The sequence below is a fragment of the Balaenoptera acutorostrata genome, chromosome 16, assembly GCF_949987535.1.
Source record: "Balaenoptera acutorostrata chromosome 16, mBalAcu1.1, whole genome shotgun sequence".
In the NCBI taxonomy this organism is placed as follows: domain Eukaryota; kingdom Metazoa; phylum Chordata; class Mammalia; order Artiodactyla; family Balaenopteridae; genus Balaenoptera; species Balaenoptera acutorostrata.
In genome coordinates, this window is record NC_080079.1 from 7,381,747 (window position 1) to 7,398,262 (window position 16,516).

A 16,516-nucleotide genomic window follows, 5' to 3' on the forward strand; every position below is an offset into this window, starting at 1 on the left:
GGGGGCACCTTTGGGAGGGGGAGGGAGCACTCGTCCAAAAAGTGCCCTGGTGAGGATGGGGGAGATAAGCTGGAGCTTCAGTGTGAAAATAATTCCCAGTTGCGGGTCGGGAGGCCTGGTTGGAGCCCGCAGCCGGTTTCATCAGTCTAACGAGATGTCACATGGAACAAAAGCTTTAGGGGTTTTATTTAGCTCCTAATCCGCACGCTGAGAGAGCCGAGGTCCATGTGAGCGCACCAGCCAGGAGGGGGGCCCAGCGGGCTGGATGCAGCCTCCTTTCTGGGACTGAGCCGTAAAGAAAAGACCTCTGGCGCTACCATTGGAGAGTGAGGCAAAGTTACCGTGAGTGTTGTGTTTTGTCTACTAAGGTTTCGGAGGATTAATAATTTAGGCCATACTTTGAAATAGAAAACCCACAGTTGGTTGTTCCTGCTGTCTTGGAAGGGATAGAATACAGCCAGGTCTGGTTTTGATGTATGTAATTGAAGATTTGTAAAGAAAGGCTTCCTCCTCTGCCTTGGCCGCAGTCATTTTTTTCCCCCAATGCCGGTCCCCAGCAGGCATATAACTATCGGTCGATCTCAGAGCTGGGACGCTGCCGGCTGGTACGAGGGCCCCTGGGAGATCGCTGAGGCTCCGGGGAGGAGAAGCGCCCTGACGGACAGAGGCGGAGAGGGACCTTGGTACGAGCGGCCGAACCCTGGGCTGCAGGATGTCACCATGCCCGGGGCCGCCGAGCCCTGCCTCTACCGGGAGGCCTTCTACAACTCGGTGGCCGGAAGGAAGAGCTCCGTTCCCGACTTTGCCTTTTACGACAGCAGACAGGCGGTGATGTCAGCTCGCGGGGCCCTGCTGCCGCGGGATTACTACAGCGACCCGGCCGGAGCCGCCCGGGCCGCCAGAGAGCCTCGGCACCATCACGACCCGGGAGCTGGCCAGCTGCTGCCCGGTTATGGAGCGCTGGGCAGCAGGATGACATGGGAGCCAGTGCAAGGCCGGGCCCCTGTCCTGCAGGACACCGGTCACCTGTACCGGGATCCCGGAGGTAAAATGATCCCTCAGGGGCAGCGATCGCAGAGCGGGGCCCCATCGCCTGCGCGGTACTCTGGGGAGCTGGCTGACAGCAGGTTTGGGGCGGAGGTGCCCGCCTACCCTGCCAGCCAGGTCTACAGCGATGTGGGCGAGAGGCCTGTGGATTCCGCCACCGCTACCAGGCAGGCGGCCCCCACATGCCTGGTCGTGGACCCTGGAGCGGCTGCTGCTTCCGAGGTCAGCCTGGGAATAGCCCCGGGCGCCCTGAACCAAGGCTACGGACCTGCCCGGGAAGGCGTCTACCCCAGGACGGCTTCTGAGAATTGTGAGGCCGACCTGTCTGCCTTCCCGGGGCCCGGCGGCAGCAAGAGGAGCGCGATGCCCGAGTTCCTGGCCTTCCTGAGGGCGGAGGGCGTGGCGGAGGCCACGCTGGTGGCCCTGCTGCAGCAGGGCTTCGACTCCCCGGCTGTCCTGTCCACAATGGAGGACGCGGACATCAAGTGCGTGGCGCCCAACCTGGGCCAGGCCCGCGTCCTGAGCCGCCTGGCCGGCAGCTGCAGGACGGAGATGCAGCTGCGCAGGCAGGGCCGGGGAGGCTCCCTGCCCCGGACGCGCTCCAGCAGCTTGAGCCACCGAAGCGAGCTCCACGGTGACTTGTCTGGTCTGGACGCCTCAGCCCTGCGGCCCCAGCCGGCGGGGCCCGTGCAGGCAACCTCCCCCCACGCTGCAGATCCCGCTCGCCGCCCCTCCAGCGCGCCATCCCAGCATCTCCTGGAGACCGCGGCGACCTACTCTGCCCCGGGGGTGGGCGCCCAAGTCCCCCACCTTCCCTCCAACTCCGGGTACAGCTCTCCCACCCCTTGCGCCCTGACAGCGCGGCTGGGCCCTACGTACCCCCCGCAGGCCGGGATGGCCTTGACTAACCCGGGCCCTGCCACCCCGCTGCAGCCAGGCCCCAGAACTGCCTACTCCACGGCGTACACGGTGCCCATGGAGCTGCTGAAGCGGGAGCGCGGCGCGGTGGCGTCTCCCCTGCCTAGCCCCCACGGCAGCCCCCAGCTCCTGCGGAAGCCCGGCGTCCCCCTGGAGCCCTCCACCCTGCTGCCGGCCAGCCAGAGCCTCCACACGCCCCACTCGCCCTACCAGAAGGTGGCCCGGCGGACGGGGGCCCCCATCATCGTGTCCACCATGCTTGCACCGGAAACAAGTAATGCACCCCCTCCCTGCCTTTCCTCGTTTGGGACGTAGTGGGGGCAGAGATTTGAGCACAGGACAGTAGGTCCTTGTGTTCCTGTTGCTCTCTGGCCGAGCCCGGAGAGACCAACCCTCCCCTGGACTTGCTCACGCTTACACACACTCCGCTGAACCGGGCACCACGGCCAGCTAGCCAACTGGCGAGGGTTCTTTTGGGTGAAATAGATTTGTGGTTCAGGCTGACCCACTGGGATGGCATTGCCTCCCCTTTTCTCTAGTTGAGCTCAAGCTGATTTGTGAATTTCCCTTTACGGTAAGGAAACACAACTGTGTTTATGGGAGAAACCCAGAAATCATTCAGAACAGGATGAAACCCTTAGCTCACGAGTGGTGGCAGTTTCTCCAGTTCACATTCAGTGGCTTTGGAGAAGGCGAGATATTTGTCCAACGCCTCCCATAAATCGTTCATCGTTCACTTGCCATTAGAAGTGCATTATAGCGTGGAAACGCACCTCTGAAGGGTCTACACAGTATCAGAGGTAGAATTAATCACTGCAGAGCTAAAAACGGGTATGCTTCCAGAATTGTGTGTTAAACAAAGCAAGATGTTGAAATCCCTTAGAACTCCCTGTCTCAAAAACAGACTTAGCCTCACATATTGGAAAACACAGTTGGGAATTCTGCTTACTTGTAGGGAAGAATATATTTCCAAGTTGAGGAAAGAGAGAAGGATCCTAGCTGTTCTCTTCAAAACACGAGACAAGTGTAATTGAATGCATGTGTTTCCCTGGGCATCTGGATAAAGTTCCAGGTGGACATCCTCCGAGCAACACTTAAGAATTTTTATTTCGACGCTAGAATCTTTCCTGGCCATTTAAGCTGTAAATCAGCTTTCTTCCTTTCTTTCCCCTTTCCTCCAACATAGTTTAGAAAACTCAATCTTTTTTAAATGTTTTTTTTTTTTTTCTGAATAGCTAGCATTATAGGGTGGAGATAGTGGGACGAAAATCGTGGTAAAAATAAGATGTACCTTTTTGAAAATACCCCTTAAATAGCCATGGGTGGGACTGGGAGCCTTATCTTGCAGCTCTGAGATACTGCATTAGGGTTATCTGTTACATTGGTGAAGCCGGTGATGATTTGGCTACTCATAGACTGAAATGGCTGTTGCTTTACATGCTGACCTCCATACACGTTTCTTTCTTATTTCCAAAGGGACGCTGGTTGGATTTGTCTATTGTCTCTCCCTGTAGATTGTGATTTTGTCTCATGTATGGATTTTCTTTTTAAGTCTTACCATAAAATTTATTTGACTTTTTTTTTTTTAATCAATGTGTGACAGGAGGGAAGTCAGACAATATTTCCCAGGCCCTGTGTCTTCCCCCTCACAGTCAAACATTCTTTCTTTGCAACCAACTAATTTGCATGGCGATGACATTTGTTGCTTCAGTAATTTCATCTGATAATGGCTGGGCTTGCAAAGCGGATCTGAAAACATATTCCTTAATTATGTGTTGCTAAGCAACGGGAGGGTTTGGTCATAATCACAGAAAGATTATCTCCACGCTGAAGTCCTGGAAAGGTTTTGCTTAAGGAGGACCTGTTAAATTGCCTTCTTTTCTTCTTTTTTTCTGTTTATTTTGCACTGCCTTCTAACAAAAACAGTCGCTGTTATTTGGGTACGGGGGTGAGGGATCTTATTTAAGTTGTTTGGAGTGTGATTGTTAACACACGGTTTTGCAGACCGAGGGATATTGATTTTTGTTTCATTTGCATGGCAGCAAGCCAGTGCCAAGAAGTCTGCAGTCGGAAGTCTGCCAGCAAAAAAATTTCTCTGTCAGATGATCTGTCCCGTAGCAGTGGTTCCTCTCATTCCTTCTCGAACGTTCAGTGTGTCATCTTCTCCCCCGAAAACAGTGTGTCAGGGACCGGGGTAGGAGCTTGGCTTCCCCGGGAGCTTTGAGCCTGGATACGTGGCATTTTGTGTGGCAGATTTCATGAAGTCAATAGCCAGATTGGGATCTGTTGGAACCTGCAGTCCATAACGTTCACGGTTAAGGAAACCACCGCAGACCTCGGGTCTAGAAACCTGAAGCTCACAGGGCCAGCCCCACCGCTGCGGCTGCTGAGCCGAAACGGGAGACCGCGATCTTTAAATCCAGATCGAGCCGCCTTGGACATTTGCGGCAAAACCAGCATGAATAAATCTTCATTCTGGTTTTCGCTTAACTCACGTGTTTCCCTCTGATCTGGAGGGGCAGGGGATGCCAGGAGGTGGACTTATCTCCTCTCTCCCTTTGGAGGGGTGATCTGAGTGTTTGCAGTGGGTGGGTTGTTTGTTTTTAAGTGCTTGGTTTTATTTTTATATGCTTTGGATATTTTAATTTTTTCATCTTTTGTACATTTTTTAAAGTGACTTTCCATTTACAGTTATTACAAAATATTGGCTATATTCCCTGTGTTGTACAACATATCCTGGAGTAGATATTTTAATTTATATTTACTTTTCTCGGTCCATGAACTACCTGCTTCATCTTGGTTGGCTTTGTTGCTATAAATACCAGGCTCCTGTTTGCTAGTCCATGGACCGGGCAGTGGAGGGTGACCAGGTGAGGATGGGCCCCAGGGCAGCCCCCAGCCCCCGTGACGCGGGATGAGTGGGGCCGCATGTCAGACCCACGGGAGTATCGGTACCCAGTGGATCTGCTGTCGTTTACACACTGACCTGCTCGACTGGGGCACAAGCTGTGGAACCTTCTGGCAGCGGCTCTAACCCAGTGATGCCCCCTCCCCCCCACGTCACATGGTGTCGACCTCGGCCAAGGATTTGCCGTCGCGCGAGTCCCCCCCTGTGCCGGGTGCAGCCGGGTGCATCGTGTGAACAGCAGTGCTGCGGCCATCTTCACGGTTTTGTCCTCCGCGAATACAGCGCCACACACGGGCTGCAGGGGCCCCAGAGCTTCCAACGTGAGAGATGCAGCCCCAGCCCGCTCTCTTTCTGGCCCTTTTCAGTTTCCTTACAGGCATTTTTCTCGATTAAGTACATCCGTGACTCCCATCTAGTTGCCAGGGGCACTGCCCAAAGACCCTTCAGGACAGGACAGGACAGGGGTGTCTGCAGCCCATTTATACTGGGGGCGTGGGAGAGGCTGGTGGTGTCACAGTGTTACCTGTCACCAGAGCTGGTCACTTGCGTGGCAGTGTTTGATGTGATACTGATATCTTGGCACTGGTTTCCGGCACCGTGGGAGTGCATGCCGGGTCTCCTGGGTAGGAAGTCCCATCAGAATCAGAATGGAGGATTGTTCCTGTCAGGCCCACGCACGCCTGGTGATTCCGCCCGTGTCCTTGCCTTTGTTTTTGAAGGTCCCTCTGCACATGAAGATCTGTGCTGGGGACTGGGGTCCAGACGGTTCACTGGTTCTGAGGGTGATGACCCTCAAACCATCAGCCTGGAGGAGGCCACCATGCGGCCCCAAAGACACCCTCCCGCCAAGCCAACTGGTCACACCCATTCCCTGCCCGCAAAGCAGAGCCAGCCCAAGAAGGGTGGGCTCAGCCAGACCCCTGCATGTCAGTATGTGGGGACCGTGCCCCTGAGCTGGCCCTGCAGAGCAACGGGATGGTGACACCAGCTCTTCCGCTGTCAGGATCCTGCAGCCTGCCCAGGGAGATGTGTAAAGGAAGTAGACCTCTCCCGGGCTGCGGTCCAGGGCAGGGTTCCTGAGCACAGACCCCTGGGGGCTGGTCCCCTCAGCACTGCTCCAGCCCCTGCTGTGTTCCGGGCTTGGGGTCAGATGTTTGGTACTCACAAGTGGATGGACCCCAGCCTGGCTTCAGGTGCATCCCCCCACCCTCCCCCCAGTTAATACATAAGAGAACAGTTACTGCAGTGTGACACAAGGGCCAGGATCGGGACACACGTGGGGAGCCTGCAGCACCTGGAGAAGCATCCCCGAGGAGCGTGAGTGCGCTGGCAGGGGAGGCTGAGGGCAGAGCTCAAGCTCCAGAATGACCGTCAAGCTGCAAACGCTGTGGCCGGGCTAAGGGAGAGGACGCTGCCCAAAGCAGCACGAGGGTGGTTGTATGTGCAGGTGTAGCCCGAGAAGGCTGTCACGGTCCTGGCTGTTGCCCTGTGACTCCCTGGAACGGGCTTTCTTGAAGAGTGATATACCTCCACGGTCAGGAAATCCTAGCCACGTGGAGCTGGCGGGGGACTCGTCCAGGGTCACCCAGCAGGACTCTCCTCCTGCTCTGCCCGGGGCCCCTCTCCCCAACAGCCTCCCTTCCAGGTGGAGCCCGGGAAGGAGCCGTGTACTTCCAAGGTGCTGACAGCTAGGCCATTCCAAGTAAAACACCTGAAATAAGTCCAAGGTCGATAAAATCGACAGGCTTTTGTTTTGCTTTTGCACTTGGAGGGTCTTTCGGGCTGGCCACTGGGTGCGTGGGTTTAGAGTCCAAGGTTGCCCTTTGGTTGGTTCACTCTTCTTCCCTTCCTCACTCAGGGTGCCCCCCTTGGCTGGGCCAGCTTTGAAAGTGGTGCTTTTATCATTGTCATTGTTCCTTGGTCACTTCTCAGGCCGGGAGGCAGGACTCTGGCTTTGGGGCACTCGGCTCAGAGACTGGGCTTATCCCACAGCGATCTGTCCCTCAAAACAGCCTGCTCTGACCTTTTGGGTGTGGACTTGGTCCTTCTGTCCATGGAGGACAGCATCTAGGTACGCTGTGGTCTGGTGGCCTGGAGGCGTCCCAGCTGCTATCTGTGCCGTGGCAGAGGGCCACGCTGCCAGGCCTGAGTCACAGAAAAGCTTAACGGGCCTTTCACAGAACTGGGTATCTGGACCCTTCTGTCAATTCACCTCTTCTGTGGAACCCCCCCGTAACCCTGATGGCTCAGACCCCCTCTGCAAGGGTGTGTATCAATGATCGTACAAGGAGTGTGATCTGTGGGGACTTGGGTTTGGACCCCAGTTCTGTGCCTAATAATCTGGGAATACCCCCCTCCCCCTTACTGGTGAAATGGGCTGCTGGCCACTTGGAGGTTCTGAGGTCATTGTAGGTTTTCTGCCTAATGTGATGTGAGACACAGAGAAGGTGGTTAATGAAGCTGTTCCTTGCTGTGCTTTCCTGCGAGTTAGTTTAAAGGAACTGATCTGTGGTCTTTCGGGGGAAGATGGGGCTAAGACTATTGCTGGACACCAGCCAGCTCTGCCTGAGCTCCTGTCACCAGACCCTCTTCGTGTGGCCTGAGCAGCACCAAGTTGCCCGGCACAGGCTGACCATGCCTCCTCATCTCTAGATGGGCGTTTGGTCTTCCAGTTTTACAGAGTGGCTCTGAGTAATAAAGAGTGGGGCCTCGTCCAGCGGGGCCTCACTGGCCTCTGCCTTCAGGAAGTGGCCTGTCGGACGTGGCTTTGGTCTCTAGGTAACAGTTCTGTGTATTAGTATCTCTTTCCAACCCCAAACTCCTCCAGGGATGATTGCCTCTCTGAAATGCTTAGAAGAGGTGGCAGTCTCGTCCACGGCGCCAGTTAGATTTTCCAGGGGACACAAGTGCCTGAGCCCAATGCACAGACAGGGCGAGCCTCGGTGCATTTATCTGCCCAAGAAAAGGCAAGGCCAACAGACCCCCTCGCCACGTTACTTCTTCACATGACCCTTGCCCTTGAGCGTCCAGTGTCCACTGGACACTGGGCTTCTCTAACTTACATTCTACTGGGTGGACCTGGGTGGGCCATGGGGCCCAGGAAGCAAAACCCAAAGTCCTCACTGGCTTTTGGTATCAGACACCTGATTGGCAAATATTTTCTCCCATTCTGCAGTTGTCTTTCCACTTTCTTGATATTGTCCTTGAAGCACAGAAGTTTTCATTTTGATGAAGTCCAGTTTATTTTTTTTCCCCCTCTGGTTGCTGTGGTTTTGGTGTCATCATCCAAGGTCATGAAGATTTGTGCCTCAGTTTCCTTCCTAAGAGCTTTGTGTAGTGTTAGCTCTTACATTTAGGTCCTTTTACACCATCCTGAGTTGACTTGAATCTGGAGTGAGGTAGGGGTCCCACTGCATTCTGCTGCCCGTGGATACTCAGTTGTCCCAACACCGTTTTTAAAAGAGAAAAATCAACATATATTAACGTGGAAGATTTTCAGGTGTTTGGAACCTATTTCTTTTCCCTAAGATTACGCAAGGCAAGAATTCTAAAGCTATTTGATAGGCTCTTTGCTAGTACATGGGTTTTTTTTTTTAAGTTTATGAAAGGGAAATAATGCTTTAATCCATAACTGATTAGCCCTTGTTAGCAATATAGAAGCTAAATGTACTTAAGTTAATGTGCTGCTGGGTGTGTTTTACCCACCTCTGAGGCTGGCTTACACAAAGGGCTTTTTTAGTTGTTTTCCATGTAAAGGGGGAAAAAAACCCAAGACTGTTGACTTTTACTTGCTCCCTCCTGCTCTGGGAACAGGAAGGCACATGGCAGTTAAATTTAGTCAAACAGTGGTGCTCAGCATATGAATAAAACACCCTTTGCCAAATTGTTAGGAGAGCATAAAATCAAACCTGTAAACACTCATCCCCACTGAGAGGGTGGGCGGTTCCTGGGGATGCGTTCTGAGTGCGGTTGAGAACTGATCCCAGGAAGAGTTTGCAAATGTGAGCGGAACAGCTTCTTGTTTAAACGTGGGAGAGCTGGGTGAGAAAACTCTGGTGCAGAGTTTGTACTAGTAAATGAGGTCTCTGGGCTGTGCTCCCGGGGACGGGAGGCGACGGGAGGAGAGCCGGAACTCACTCTGATGCCTGCTCAGCTGTGTGCAGTGCTGGTGAGGCCGATGGGGAGCGAGTCCTCCCGATACTGGCTTGGTAGGAAAACGTCGCCCCCCGCAGGGCTCAGAGGGAGCCCCTGGCCCCAAGTTGCCCCTGATACGCCTCTTGCTCTCTACCAGGACTGGGGTTGGAGAAGCCAGCCTTGAGTGCATCTAGGGTTTACCCAGCCCAATAAATAAGAGTAAATGTCACCATTCTGCAGTATTGGACCACAGTTATCTCATCTGAATTCCCAGGAAGACTGTAGGCATTTCCCCTTTCAAGATGAAAATTCTGAGGATCAGAGAGGTTAGCACTCTTCCCCAGGTCACACAGCAGGACAGGGATTTGGGGCCAGCCTGTCTGACTCCAAACTTGTGCTTGGTCACTGTGTCATGATGAACCACCAAGCACAGCACATTAGGACAGCATGGGAAATTCAACAGTGGTATGAAGTCAGGGAAGGGCGGGGGACACCAGCCCATGCTGGAAACCAAGGTCCATGTCAGCAAGAGGAAGTAAAGAGGGTGATTCCAGAGTAGGAGTCCCAAGGTGCTCTGAGGGTCACTTCCCCAAGTGTGACATTGGGAAGATGGACCTACTTACCCCTCAGAGAGCTCTGGGGACCACGTCACATGGGCTGGCCCAGGCTTTGCACGTGGGTAAGCTCAGTGCTTGTGTGGCCCCAGGGGCACCTACTGGTGCTTGCCTGTCCCTAGCTGGTGCTCTGCAGGACTGCACTTGCACTTGGATCCACGCTGTTCTGCTGCAGAGCCAAGCCCCTTTCCTCTGTACCGTGCTGCCCTCTGGGAGAGTCAAGGAAATTAATTCTTCTGTGTGATTAAATGGAATGTAAAATGTTCTTTGGTCCTAAGAGGATTTAAGCCTGGCTATCAGGAAGAGCTCTAACACACACAAGGGTAAAACTGAGTGGATGGAAAAATAAGCGCAGGAAAAGATGAAGCTGGGTGATAAGGCCAGAACTCAGCACTCCCTGCAGTCCTGTGCACAAGGACAGGTGAGAATTTCACTCTGAGCTTCCTAGCAACCAAAGTAAAGAGGGAAATGAGATCTCTTGAAAGATTCACATTGCTCCTAAGGTGGGACCAGTGAGCCCTTTGCTCAAAAAAATCCTTTTTCTGAGCAATCACGAGCTGAATTTCTCCCGCCCTCAACAACATGTCCAAAGAATCAGCATCCGCTCTAGATGTGCAGTGTTCCCTCCCCATCATGCCTCAACCTGCACCCTCCCATTCACAGGCTCTACTACCTTGTGACAACTTCCTGCATCTCATCTAAAAATTTTGTTAAAATTTTTACCAGGGCCTTATCCAGTTAAAGTTGATAAGTTCACAGGCGCAGGCTTGGGGCCTGGCTGGGCTTCTCCTGCAGCAGACAGCTGACTTCCTCTCCAGGGTGTCTGCTGCTTCTTTAGCCCAGCCCTCGGTGGGCATTGCCAAGTCCACAGGGAAGTGGCGATTCTTCTCAGTTGAGGGGGCTCTGGCTGGGGAGTTGAATGCTGTCGCCAGCAGCCCAGCCTGAGCCGGTCCCTTCCCCCTCCATCTATGGTGCTTAAAGCTCACCTCTGAACCTAACCGGCTTTCCTGCTGGGGAGTTGTCTATTAAATGCTTTATATTTGAAGGAATAAATATGACTTTGTGATGGGTTCTAGTGTTTTCCTGTGAACTGGGCTTTGGGTCTGGATCGCTTTAGACTTAAAGTTACAGAGGAAAAGAGCAGGGCGGGGACGTCCAACCAGCTGTTGCACTTGGGAGAATTAGCTTCCTGGCTGCTCTGGGGCCTAAGGGCAGCACGCTTGGCCTCTGGCCCGCCGGACAGCAAGCCTGTTAAAGGGTCCTTAAGAATCACTTTCCTTCTGGGTTTTAGAGCCACAGGAAAAACTAAGTTATCTGAAAGCCTTGTGCTTCTTCCACCTCCATCCCGGCCTTGGTGGCTGCCATAGCTAAGACGCAGGGCGGTATTTTGTTTTTATGGGCCCTTGGTCCAGGCAGTGCAGTTCGAAAAATAAGCCTGAGTCTGCTAGGCTCTTCCAGTGGCCTTTAGGGCGAAGGGCATCTTGTCTGTTCCTCAGGGGCCCTGGTGGGGTCGGTCCATCTGATGCCAGGGGGCTAGCCAACCAGAGAGGCAGCAGCCCAGGAGGGCTCGGGGCGTGGGGCACGCGGAGGCCGACCTGCTCTCCTGGCGACGCGCCTGCTGTGGCCCCTGTCGACCTGGGCCAGGCGAGCCTGGGGGGCCAGTGTTGTTCTACTGCTGCTTCCTGTGCTTTGGAAGGAAGGGCCCTTGCAGGCACCAAGAAGAGTGGGGCGTCCTCAGCCTGGTTGGGGACCCCCTCCAAGGGGTTCCCTGGCCCCAGTCTGTCCCGGCTGTGCCGAAGCCCACCTGCTGGGTGCCAGGCCCCTCCAAATGCTCACCTGGAGAGGGGTCGGGGCAGGTGATTTATGCTGTTAGTGGGTTGACTGCAGCCTCCCCTGGTCCCACCAGCCCAGCATGAGCCCATCACAAACAAGCTGGCGGCACTCAGGCCAGCGTGTGGGCCTGCAGCGCCTGCCTCTGCCAGACTCCTGGCATCCGTTTGTTCTTTTCTCATCTTTATTTCACTTTATTTGTCTTAAACATCCCCTTCTGTTGTTGCCATGGGCACATTTTTAGAACTTGAGAAATAAGTGAAATACCCAGTGGCCTCCGCTGGCGGTCCCCACGCCGTGGGCAAGGGCTTCCTGGAAGTCCCCGAGGCTCAGAGGCTCAGCCCATCCCTTCTCAGCCCCCGGCCAGGGGGAGACACCGGCCTGGGCTGCTCGGCTTCCCCGCCCAGTGTCGGGACTCCAGGCGGGACGCGGATTTCTGAACACCCCCCGCTTGGGGGGGGCTGTGGGTGGAGAACAGACTTTGTGTGCCTCACATGTGGTCCTTGGAGTTGCTGCTGAGTTTGGCATTAATAAGAGAACCAGCGATTGCTCCCCCCATCCGGGACGGTGCTCTCAGGGCGGCAAAGCGCAATTCCGAGAGGAGACGGTGACGCAGCAGTGCCAGCATGGGTGGCTTTTCCTTTGGTGTTGGCCACACACTCACGAGGACCGTCTCCCACCGCGATGCCCTGGCATCTGGCACCATTAATGAGCTAATTGTTAAATGAATCTCTGAGCAGTAACGGAAGAAGGTGACCGAGGAGGCTCTCGGGCAGGGCTCAGCGTGCAGGCTTAGCGAGATCGCCCAGCACGCACGTGTGGCGAAGGGCGTGGATCGGGTTTTTCCCCAGGCTGATTGAAACCTCAAGGAAACAGACATGGTAACTCCCTACACACTGCGAGTATTTTCTAGCAAGATGCTGCCGTGAGGAGCTCTGTCCTCCGACGAGGCCTAATGGCCTGACCGTCTCTGCAGTTACTGTTTAGAAGGGACAGACCGTGTCCTCCCTCCGTCTAAGGTGGTGACTGGGTGTGAGAGGCCCGCGACACCGAACAGCCGTGGGTCACCTGGGCCCCGGCTCTGTCTTGTGCACGTGGCCCAGAGCTGGTCAAAGCTCAGTCCTCTGAGCTCATCCAGCCCCGAGGCCCTGGCCTGCCGGACAGCAAGCCTGTTAAAGGGTCCTTGAGAATCACTTTCCTTTTGGGTTTTAGAGCCACAGGAAAAACTAAGTTATCTGAAAGCCTTGTGCTTCTTCCGTCTCCATCCCGGCTGAGGCTCCAGTGCCTCAGCAAGCCCTGCCTGGCCACAGGCCACCTCCAGGTTGCGCCTCGTAAGGACAGTCCTGGCTTAATCCTTTTAGGGGCAGAGCAGAGGTCAAGGGCCAAGCTGCCATCTTCTGGACCAGGTTTCTTATCAGCCGGGCCCATGGGTGTAGCTGGGTCTTAGGACTCTGCGAAGTGAGTATGTGTCCCTGAGAGTGGCTGGGGGAGGGGCCGTGTACTCATGGGTCACTTTCCCCCTGTGGGGGCTTTGACTTGCCTGGGTGCAGCCTTCCCATCTCCATGGTTCTGAGGGCTCCAGGGGCAAGCAGCAGACCAGACGGACCTGGGGTGGGCTCTGGGCACGTCTCAGCTTGGGAGGAATGGAGGATGGAGGGGCTTTGTCTCTTCCCTGGCGCCACAGGATTACATTGCACGGCAGTTACCACCCCAGTGGTTGACCCTTCAGGCCTCAAAATCCAGAGTGACCCCAAAGGGAAAGGTCTGTCTCTACCATGAGAAACAGCAGACGATGGTTCTTGATTTATGATTGATGAATTCCCAGCCGAGCATCTGTGATTGGTAGGCAAGCCAGTGCTGGGGTCAGGGGGGGACCTGAAGGCCTGCCTCAGCCCACTGAGGTGAGAGCACCTGTCTGTCAGAGTGGGCGGGCCCCAGGGCCGGGCGGGTGGCATCTGTGGCTCTGTCGGTGTCAGGCGTGAACAGTTGGGTCCCCAGGGAGATGTAGGAGTGGCATGTGATTGTCCACGGTGAGCCCTGGCGTTGAGGCTGAGCCGCTGATGTGAGACAGACCTGGCCTGCCACGTGGTCGCTCTGTGACCTTGGATGAGCTTCTCTCACCACACAGTCTCTGCGTCCTCGTTAGCAATACAGCAGCAGCTCTCAAGGAGTTTCTCTAACACAGGGTTTGAATGAGAAAGTGCCAGAGAAGCACCCAGCACAGCAGCCCGTCTAAACAGGCGAGAACCAGTGGGACTGGCTTTATCTCTTCGTCCTGGTGCCCCGTGGACAGTATTCTTATACCTTCTTGCCGTCTCCCAGCTATCCAAACCTTGGGTTGCCTGTGTGGGCCGGTTTGGGGTGCGTAGGTGACTTTATTGGTGCAATGAAAGATTGCAAGTCCATTAAGGAAAGCCGTCTGAGGGCAGCGGTGCCAGCTGCGTGACTTACTGCTTTGCAACCTGAGGCTGGTCTCGGGTGTTGCCCGGCTCCCAGGCACGTCACTGTCCGGTCTGGTCTGATTACTGTGGTGGAGGGGCCCCCGGGCTGCAGAGAGCTGTTTTAATCTGCAGGTGACGCTGAGCCAAGGGGGGTATGTCTCTCCAGCGAGCTCCAGAGCAGCTCAGGACTTGGAAAGCCGCCCTTGAGTTCAGAATCTCAGGGTTCCTGGCTCGTGAGCTGGGACCAGAGTGGAGCCGCCACCACGGGGGAAGAGCAGGCCCTGGACGCCCACCTCACGGCCAGTCTCCGCCTCCTGCTGTGGCGCTGCTGGCCAGTGGCTGGAGGTAAGGCGGGCCCCGACCAAGGAGCAGTGGGTGAGCGTGGCTGGCTGAGCCCTGGCTTTGCGTCAGCGCCCTTGAGCACTGAGACACACAGCGTGGAGGATCCTGTCAGCGAGTGGCCTGGGAGCCCCCTTTCGCCCTTGAGAAGTTCATGCCCTATTAGCTGTGGTCTAGGGCGAGGCCCTGAGGCTCATCTCTTCCACAGACTTGGAGGAGCTGCCATAAGGAAGGAGGGCACGGGGAAGGCACAGGCCGCTGGCGTGCCTTCTGACCCCTGGCGGTCCCGGCGGAGACAGGGCAGTCCCGTAAGAGAACGAGCGCCAGGGGATTCCATCGGAGCTGTTTGTTGGAAAGGAGGTGCAGAGCATGTGTGCTCCCGGCCAGAAGGGGCAGCTGAGGTTGTCCCCCGCCCCAGGCATAAGCTACCGGTCACTTGCTCCTCCAGGGACTGTCCCCCGTGTTGAGAAGCATGCAGAGGTGTGACCTCACCTGGACGGGAAGCCAGTGGGTCCTGGCACCTGGGGATCTGCTCTTCCCCAAGCCCAGAGCCTCCAGCCCTTGCACCCAGGCCACGTCCCTTTATCCCTCCTCCGGTTCTGCAGGGCCACCCACGTGAGGCTGGGCCTTTGGGGGAAAGCAGACCATATATCATGTTTCCCCTGAAGTAGAAGCAGGGCCGAGCGTCCTCAGCTGCTTTGAAATGTGTTCCTTGGCGGCGTAGTTGCTTTTCGGTGATGCCCTGCATGGTTCTTCCTGGCCCAGTCAGTTGGGAGGGTCTTTCCCACCTGGTCTGAGTGGGTGCTGTTTGCCTTGCCCCCAGTGGGAAACACCAGTTTTCCAGACAGAACATCAGGCGCTTCTTCAGGGCAGAGGGGAGGGTGAAGGAGCCCAAACACTGAAGACCAGGAGCCACCCTGGAAAGGGTGCATCCAGCGCAGCACGGCGGGGGCATGTAGACTCCAGACAAGCCCGCCTGGCCAGCGTGTGAGTGTCTAAGGGAATGAGTTTAAACAAGTGATAAAGGGCTCTGGTTTTGTTTTTAAGCTCTGCTGGGCAAAGGAAAAGTATCTATCACTTTTCTCTGTTCCGGTTCCCCGGTGTGGTACGGACCCTGCACCATTCGGGCTGCCGGGACAGTTTCCCTGGGCAGCTCTAAGGAGTCAGTTAAAGTACAACAAATGCTTGTCTTTCTGGAGGTACAGAAGTTGTACTTTTTTTTTTTTTTTTAACTAGATGATGTGCGTCCCACAAGTCTAGATCTCTGCTTAAAAGACACACCTCGTGCGTGCACACTGGGTTAGCAGTGTGCACCCAGCAAGCCTTGAGTGGGGAGGGGGCAGCGGCCTGGGCGCCTGGGAGCTGCCTGCTGGGCTGGCTCTCTGTCCAGCTCTTACCTGAGCTACAAGCGAGATGGCCTGAGAGCATCTCACTTGGAGGCCATGACTCATTAAGATCCATGTTGTATTTAAGAAGCTAATCTACTTGTCAGGGTACTCTGTAGCCATCTGTGGACCGAGCCTCCAGCTGCTTTTGCAGAGGACACTAAAATCGGGGCTGAGGAGTGGCTTCAAACCAGCCGCCCCCCAGCCCCTGCCCCCATGGAGCACACCCAGCCTTCCGGGAGCCCCCTGAGTGTGGGTCACCCCCAACAGCCCAGCCCCTGGGTGCTCAGAGGGCCTGGTGAGGCCACATTTCCCCACACTTGTGTTTTTTCTTAATAGCTTTATTGAGAGGTATAACTCAAACGCCTATACCATTCACCTCTCAACGTGCCAGTGTGGTGGTGGTTAGTATATTCACAGCTAAGTAGAGGAACCCGGCTTTCGAAGACCAAGTAGCATTCAAGTTGCTGATAGCCCTAGTGAGGAGAGGGCTGCGTGTGCGGTGACCGTTGGGCTTCGTTCCTACCTGGCTGTACCACTCATCACGGGGGCCTGTGGGCAGTGCCCGCACAGGCATACTTCAGAGCCCAAGTTACCCATAACTTGGGTTCTGTGCCAGACCACCACGATAAAGCAAATATCGCAAATAAAGCAAGTTATACGAACTTTTTGGTTTCCCAGTGCGTATACAAGTTATGTTTGCACTATAGTCTGTAAAGCGTGCAACAGTGTTGTCTTTAAAAACAGTGTACGCACCTTAATTTTAAAATATGCAGGAAATGGTGACAGTAGATTTACTCAACACACGGTTACCACAAACCTTCAGTTTGTTTAAAAAAAAAAACAAATGCGATATCTGCAAAATGCAATGAAACGAGATGTACCAGTAGTTGCTGATAA

General features: G+C 55.0%; 1 protein-coding gene across 10 annotated transcripts in view; it reads left to right on the forward strand.

The window, feature by feature from the left end:
- Positions 1-16,516, forward strand: part of CTBP2 (C-terminal binding protein 2) — a 164,435-nt gene that overhangs the window by 124,017 nt on the left and 23,902 nt on the right. For 6 of the 10 annotated variants that reach the window (XM_057530380.1, XM_057530382.1, XM_007173273.2 and 3 more), the window contains one exon: positions 14,025-14,237. The exons of 2 other annotated variants lie outside the window; for them this stretch is intronic. In XM_057530380.1, the coding sequence (XP_057386363.1) occupies positions 14,025-14,237 (213 nt within the window). Of the gene's footprint in view, positions 1-528; positions 2,240-14,024; positions 14,238-16,516 lie in introns of those variants that run through there. 2 more of the 10 variants (XM_057530379.1, XM_007173272.2) reach the window with 2 other exon arrangements.